This window comes from Cariama cristata, unplaced genomic scaffold, assembly GCF_000690535.1.
Source record: "Cariama cristata isolate BGI_N322 unplaced genomic scaffold, ASM69053v1 scaffold33801, whole genome shotgun sequence".
Classification (NCBI taxonomy): Eukaryota; Metazoa; Chordata; class Aves; order Cariamiformes; family Cariamidae; genus Cariama; species Cariama cristata.
The window spans coordinates 3,598-10,959 of NW_009601555.1; the positions used below are offsets into that span (position 1 = coordinate 3,598).

General features: G+C 56.0%; 1 protein-coding gene across 1 annotated transcript in view; it reads right to left on the minus strand.

The window, feature by feature from the left end:
- ZMYND10 (zinc finger, MYND-type containing 10) overlaps positions 1-7,196 on the minus strand; it is a gene marked incomplete at its 3' end in the record, with an annotated part of 9,976 nt that extends 2,780 nt beyond the window's left edge. The window contains exons 1-8 of the mRNA XM_009710503.1: positions 7,079-7,196; positions 6,382-6,498; positions 5,185-5,238; positions 4,933-5,085; positions 2,720-2,808; positions 2,332-2,432; positions 773-945; positions 336-461 (exon numbers count right to left, since the gene is read on the minus strand). Of these exons, the coding sequence (XP_009708805.1) occupies positions 336-461; positions 773-945; positions 2,332-2,432; positions 2,720-2,808; positions 4,933-5,085; positions 5,185-5,238; positions 6,382-6,498; positions 7,079-7,150 (885 nt within the window). The remainder of the gene's footprint in view (positions 1-335; positions 462-772; positions 946-2,331; positions 2,433-2,719; positions 2,809-4,932; positions 5,086-5,184; positions 5,239-6,381; positions 6,499-7,078) is intronic.
- Positions 7,197-7,362: the final 166 nt, after the last annotated feature.

The following is a 7,362-nucleotide window of genomic DNA, read 5'->3' on the forward strand; positions in this document are numbered from 1 at the left end:
TAAATGCTAAACGAAGAGTTAATTGTCAAAACAAGCCAGGGGTTGTCTCTGCCCCACGCAGCCACCACCCCAGGGACTCAGTGTAATCTGGAAAGCTGTTTATAACCCAGCATTTACGCCTTTAGATGTGACTGGCTGGCCACGGCGGCAGCAGGACAAGGCTTCCATGTCATCCACATTGCTGGCAACAAGGGTGTAACTGTGAAATGGGTGCTTGGCTGCTTTACCAGGGCACCACCTCTCCGGAGCTGAGCTTGGTGGGAGAAAAAGGGGGTAGGGAGCTATCAGGCTTAAAGCAGAGTGGCTGGAGAGGTGGAGGAAGAGCCACAGGATACCTGCTCCAGGACAAGATCCTTTTTGGGGGGAGCCGGCTCTGTCACCGCAAGATGGCTCAGAAATCTCTGCATCTCCACCAGGTTGGGCAGCTGGTCAACAAGGACGTCCGTCAGGAACACACGGAGCTGTGGACACAGAGGGGAAGAGAAGAGCGAACAGAGAGAAGTCAAGAGAAGGGAGCCAAAGCTGGGGAAGCAGCATGGCAAGAACAGGGATCTGTGAGGCACTGGCAGAGCGACCCATGGGGGTCCCACAAGGCGCACTTGCAAACGCAAGCTTTGCTGCTGCTGGCACGGTGACAGACCCCATTGCTCTCCCACCACTGGCCCCTAGGAGCCCAGAGTGAGGATGGGGAGAGATGCCCAGAGGTGCCTAGTGCTGGCAAGGTCCTACTCCGTGTCGTGGGGCCCACGGCCTTCATGGTGTAGGTTCCTACCTTGAGGAGCTGGCTCTTGTTGAAGCCATCAAAGTGGTATTTGCGCTGGCATTCAGGGCTGAGCAGGAGGTTGAGGAGGGCAAGCCACACCTGCCCATCGAGTTTGGTCATCTTCACCTGGTCTTCAGGGGGCACCTCGTGCCACACGCCATTCTCAAACTTCTTGAGCTTGCCTGAGGGACACAAAAACACCTGGCTCCAGGGAGAAACAGTGCTGCCTGAGGGAAGACGGCTCAGAGGTGGAGATGCTGGCCTATACTCGCTGCCTCACTTTACTGCAGGGAAGGCCCTCTGCTGCTGCTTGCCTCAGTTTCCCCACGCCTTTGCTCAGCACAGCAGCCTACTTGGTACTGAGACAATATATTAAGGAGCATGAAAAGCATAAAGAACAGGTATTAAAACAATAGGGCTGTGGCAGGAACTGAAAGATTCCCGAGATATCTCCCTCTCTACTTGCCCAGGAGCGTAGAGCACTGGTAGATGGTGGGGGAGCCCATGCTGCAACAACAGAGTGGCTGGAGAGGCATGTTTTGGGGTACCAGCATGGCCAATACCTGCTCTTCTGGAATTTCTTCCGCCAGTGAAAGCCAGAAGTAGCATGAATATAACAGAAGTGACAAAACAAGCTCCAGGAGCTACTGTGCTGCTCTGGGGGATGGAGGAGGATGTAGCCCTGCATCTGCACAGCCTGGAAATGCCTTTGCACTCTGGTTTCTTTCCAGCCCCTCCCTCAGGGCCCTGGATCAAAGCTCCCTTTGACACCCCGAGCGCACAGGCAGAGAGAAGGGATGTGTTTCCTGGCTAGAGGAAGGAGGAAAGCTCCCACATCCAGCTGGGTTCCTCTCGGCAGGCGCAGAGCCACGTGTTTCCCAGCATTTCTTCCTCCCCTGCCCGTGCTGTGACCCCCCCCGGTGCAGGGCTGGGGAGGGGAGCACAGGTTCCCACGCCCCCGGCTGTGCCCCACCACTGCTCAGAAGCAGGCAGCAGGGAAGCTGGGGGGCTGCAGGGGGGCACGCCTGGCTGCAGAGGTGCAGGGGGTCGGGCCGATGGTGCAGGCAATGGCTGATGGGCACAGCCTGGTCAGAGGCTTTGGCAAGAGTGCCACTCAATGACAAGCAGCTTCAGGGGAATCGGTTTGCTGCCTGGGAGAGGCCATGTCTGGCCCTAATTCTTCGTGTTGTCTCAGAAAGGCGCAGACAGGCTGAGACTGGCACTGTGGCCTTTCTGTGTCCAGGACAAGACTCCTCAGAGGAGCAGGTAGGGCTGGCAGATGTGCTACGCTCCCGTCCTGGCCGTGATAAAGCTCCAAAGAGACACGTCCCTCCGTGAGGATCGGCTTTTGGGAGCACTGCCGGGTCCTCAGCCCAGCTGTGCTGCAGCTGCTTTCAAGCTGAACAGCTTCAGGCCGGGAGCACTAGTGAGGAGCAAGGGGAGGAGGCTGGAGGAGAGGGTAGAGGGGAAGCAGCTTTCTGCCAGGGCTCCTACAGCAGACCCATGAATGGATGCAGGACTCAGCACCCCACCATGGCACCCCAGGTACCACGGGGCACGATCTGTACCTGCTTCCCGGCAGCTCCAGGGGCAATGCTCCACCAGCTCGACAAGGAGGCAGGGCAGGTTGTGGGTGTTCAGCATCCGTGTCAGCGCGCTCAGGGGCAGACTGGAGATACAACAGAAAGGGTGAAATGGCACTTGCAGACAAATGCCAGGACAGATACAAATGCTCCCTGAGGCAACTGGGAGAGGCAGGAAAAAAACAATGATCTGGGTTCCCATGAGTACTGCGGAGCAGGGTGGAGTGCTGCTGCGTTTTCCTTCCAGGGCACAATGCCACTGCCACCATGGACACAGCCAGCTGCTGAAAAGGGTCCAGGCACCCGCTGCCACCCCATAGGTATCTCAACCAGAGAGCTTGGCGCATGTCCTCTGCTGCTCCTGGGCACCTACCTCTCCACCTGATCGGTGATGAACCGCAGCACGGACAGGGCTTTCAGGGAAATCTCAAACTCCATTGTCTCCGCCTGCTTCTGCAGCTCCTGTGGAGGGACAAGCACAGCCTCGGGATTTCAGGCCCCATTTCCCAGGAGCTATAGGAAGGCAGGCTGTTGGCTGCGCATCGGTAACCACAGACTGGGGAGGAAACCAGGGCCCTGCAAAACAAACTCTGCTTCTCTTCTCGACTGTGCCAGCACTCCCTGTTTGCCAGAGCAGCCACAGAACTGCTTGCAGCCCACTGTTGCTCGTCCCTCATCTTCCTACCCCTAACAGGTCACGGGTGGCTACTGGCAGCAGTGCCCCTTCACAGGGACACCCCCTGAGAGAGGCCAGTCCCAGTCTGCTCGTCTCTCCCCTTCTGGGATCATCCTGTGGCCCATGGCCTTGCAGAGACCTGTGAGGTTGAGGGAATGGGGAGCTGCATGACCCGCGGAGGAACAGGAGGAGGAGGAGGTAGAAACTTGGTGCAGCTGCAGTCCTACATCCAGCCCTCCTGGATCTGCCTCTCCCCTCCAGCTTGCACACAGCCAGCTAGAATATCTGCCTGTGGTTATCCCAGCCCGCAGCTATGCCATGCTCTTCAGTCACCCGGCCTCCTTCCCTTCCTGGGCAGGCGGACACCCCGTTCATCCCCCACATGCTCAGGCTAACGGCCTGACCACCCTCTGATTCAGCCTCTTTCAAGACCATCGGGATGGCTAGGCTGAGAGGGGCCAAGTCCTTCCCCCTGGCTCAGGCAAAGCTTCTCCTCTCCAGTCCCAGATGCTCAGCAGCTCACATTTTCATGTGCAGAGCACTGACCTCAGCAACTCGTATTTCTCTAAAGTGCCACTGCAACAGTTCCCTTCCAAATTCCTGCGGTAAGAAGCCCTGCGCTCTCCGTGCTGGTGCCCCACACGCTACTAGGAAAGCCTTATGGGCTCTTCCCTCCCTATCCTCCCTCCTCAAACTGCCCCAGTGAGGCTGTTTCCTACAGCTCCTCCTGGTATCCAGACCTCATCTCTGCTACCTTCAGGCAGGGACTATCTTCTGCCTGTGCTTCTCGGGGACAGCAGTACAGGTCCTGCTCCAGGGGTTACCACCATACACAGTCACAAAGGACAAAGGCTGCACAACACAGGACAGGCCAGGAACAGCTTTTTCATATGAGGTTATTGTATGCAGAGTCAGGAGGGGCTGGAATGAATCAGAGGAAACCAGGCTCTTTGGGAGACGAGGGCTTTCTAGAACCTTATTGGCTAGAAAAGGTTAGTTTTTAAACTTGAGCCATGTCAAAGGACTAACAAAGACACCCTCTTCCCCTTCTCAGCTGGGAAAACATTTCCTGGAAAACACCCCTATTGTGCTCCGGAACCCTCCACTTCCTTCCCTTTTCTGGAAGAGGAGCACATGCTCGGGCAACAAGCCAAAGGATGGAGGCAATGCAACGAGGTACAGCCAAGCTTGCAGGCTCTCACTTTAACTCCACTTCTCCAGACGCTCCTTTGTGATGTGCGCACTTTAAGGAGAAAACTCAAGGTGCTGAGAAGCACCAGAAGCAAAGAGAGCTCCTGCACTGGGAAGGTGTGCGTGGCAGCCTGGGAACACCTGGCTGGGAACAGCTCCAGGCTCGCTGCTGGCCCAGACCAGCACAGAAAGGAGGTATTTCTCAGAGAGCCAGGGAAGTTGGGGGGAAACACATTAGGACAATTCCTAGTCGTATCGTACATCGACTTAGGGAAGGATCCCTCTCATGGTTAACCCTGGCTGGCTCCAGCAGCAGCCTGAGCTAAGGTGGTTTCACAAGCTCCAGGGAGATATGCCCACATAACTCTCAAAAGCAAGGGCAAATGTCCAGAAGCCCTGTACTGACTATTTTGCCTTTCAGCTGTCCAGCGTCCCCCTCTTAGAACTCAGACTGCATCCTGCAGGAAGCCTCAAGCTGACACTGTCACGAGAGAGGGCGGCAGCATGGCTATGGGGTGGAGAGAGGTGGGTGAAGCCACCAGCCCAGCTGAGCTGCTGGCACAGACAAGTGCCATCACCAGACACTCTCCGAGATGGGCAGGAGGTGCTGGGGTTGCAGCCAAGGGGTTTTCCAGGGCAAGGCCCCCCCTGTGCCTCTTCAGGCTGCCCACATCCTCCATCACACGTGACCCCAATGAGCTACAGGACTTCCTCCTCACCTCCATGGACGAGGGGCTGGCCAGATCCTCGGGACAAAGCTCCACCGGGGTCACTGTCTGCCCGTTGGCGCTCCGAGCTGCGAGCAGGGTCAGTTTTCGGTGGCAATAATCTATCAAATCCAGAATGCTGTCCTCTGCTGACTCGCAGATCTCCTTCACAAAGACAAGAGTTTCACAGAGGGCCAGTCCCCACAGCTGCGGCTTTCCACCCCCAGGGGCTTTACACTGAAGAAAGCTGAACCTGCCTCTTACCTTGTAAAAAAACACTGTCTCCAAGAGGTTAATGATGGAGGCTTCATGATGCAGCTGCAGGAGGAAAATGGCAAGAGTGAGGTAACAGTGGAGACAGTCACCAGCACTGAGAACACAGGCAACGGGACCAGGAAAAGGGCTCTTCTAAGAAACTGCTTATGTAGTTGTGGCTAAACACAAGTCCAAGAGCCAAATACAAGTGATGTAATCTTTAAAACAACTCCAGGTCATGCAGTTCATATTAATATTTATGTTAACATGCTTATGACACTACAACATGCTGATAGAGAACCACACTTCCCAGCAGGCAGGACTCTTAGGGCTCTGTCTCTACACTACAACGGCAGTACAACCATAGCCCTCGGGCAAGCTGCGGCCCCTGGCACAGCACAGAGTCACTGCCCAAGATGGGACAGTGCTCTGCATGGCTGCGCTGCTCTGAGCACCCTGGGACTGGGGCAGACAGCCGTGCCAGAGACTGGGAACCAAGAGGTAACTGCCTCAAGGCAATGCTGCAGACAAACGGCTGCCCAGGGAAGACACCACCTTGCCCCAGCAAGGTGTTACCCTGGACTGAAAATGGGCTAAAACTTCCAAGCCTTGGGCAGATTTCGGTCAAGGGCTGCATCCCTCTGCAGAGAAGCCCAGCTCCTGAGATGGCTCCCTTGCCAAGAATGGTCCAAGGGACTGCTGCTCCCAGGAGCTCGGTAAGAAAAAGCTACATTTTTCTTAACCCAGAGGCACGTAACCTCGGAGAGCCCTCTGGTTAGAGGTGCCAGAGATGAACAGTCCTCAGAGGGGGGCAAATACCCCAGGGCTGTTGCTGCCTGGGAGCAAGGGTAGCACCGAGCTGTGGGGAGCTGCAAGCCAGGAGCACAGCTGCCTCCAGGAATGGCTTTTGCTCCATCCAGCAGCTCCGACAAGCTCCTGTGCAGGATTAGGCAGGGGTGCAGCCCTCCACAGAGCTGAGCTCCCCTGGGAGCGGGTCCCTGTCCCTCCTGGTGTAAAGGACATAGGTTTGTCACTTGTGGCTTTGGGAAATCGGGTGTTTCCCACTGTGTCACACTGTTCACCGCAACTTCTGAGCCTGGTGAGACGTAAAACTCCAGCTCTGAGATCTTCAGAGTGATATTTATTTTGAAGCATAGTGGTGCCTGCCCAATTTCCAGGTTCATTCTCACCATCCCCTCTACTCACCACCACGTAGATGGGGAAGGTGCTTCTCGGCTTGAAGTCCTCCAGCCGGCACAGCACGGGAAAGACCTTGTGCTTCCAGATCTCCACAGAGATCAGCTCCGCAATGAGAACAGGAATCTAGACAGGGAAGGCATGGGGAAAGCGAAGCCTTTCAGACCAGTGCTGCAAGGGGAACCAGTTTTATTGCTAATGCTCAGCCACACAGACTTCGGAGTCATCCCATGGAGGACGGTGGCCTTGGGCCGTGCTGTCTTTATATTCACCCAGCTCAGAAGTCAACAGCTTTTCACCAACAGACCAACAGGCAGAGAGAGCTCCTGGGGTTCCAAAGGGGGAAGACGACCCCGAGGAGCTGGGCAGGTCCAGGGCAGCACACATCCCAGTGCAGCCCAGCACATTCTAAGGCTGGGACACCCCATGTGTAGGTCAGAGATCCACAAGCAGAGGGGCTGGTGCATGAAAGAGACCAAAATAATCTCCAAGAGAGGAACCAGAGACCAGCAAGTAAAAATACCACAGCCTGACCTTTAATTTTTTAAAAAAGCAGAACTGGCAAACCACCAGTCAAATGTCTTTGCCAAAGATACAACAGATTCTTCACCATTTTATTCCAAAATTGCACATTGTCCACAACACAACCGCAGCTCAGTACTGAAGGCCTGGCACGGGGATCGCTATAGCACCCAAGGAGGCTCACCTTGGCATAGGTGACCAGCAGCTCGGTGAGGAGCTGCTCCTGGCCCATGGAGGCACTCAAGATGGCGTGCATGTTGAGCTTCTCCACGTACTCGTGCTGCCGAAGCCATCTGTGGGGCAGCCAGCAAGGACATCAGTGACAGAGACCTCTGGCCACTGGCTCTGGGGCTCTGCTGTGGTCCTGGAGAGGGTCCCTCATGCAGGGAAACCTGCTCCTGGCACCCCCATGCCCAGGAAATGCCCTAAGCCTGCCAAGCACCCCCAAACCCCCACGCTGTCCCCCAA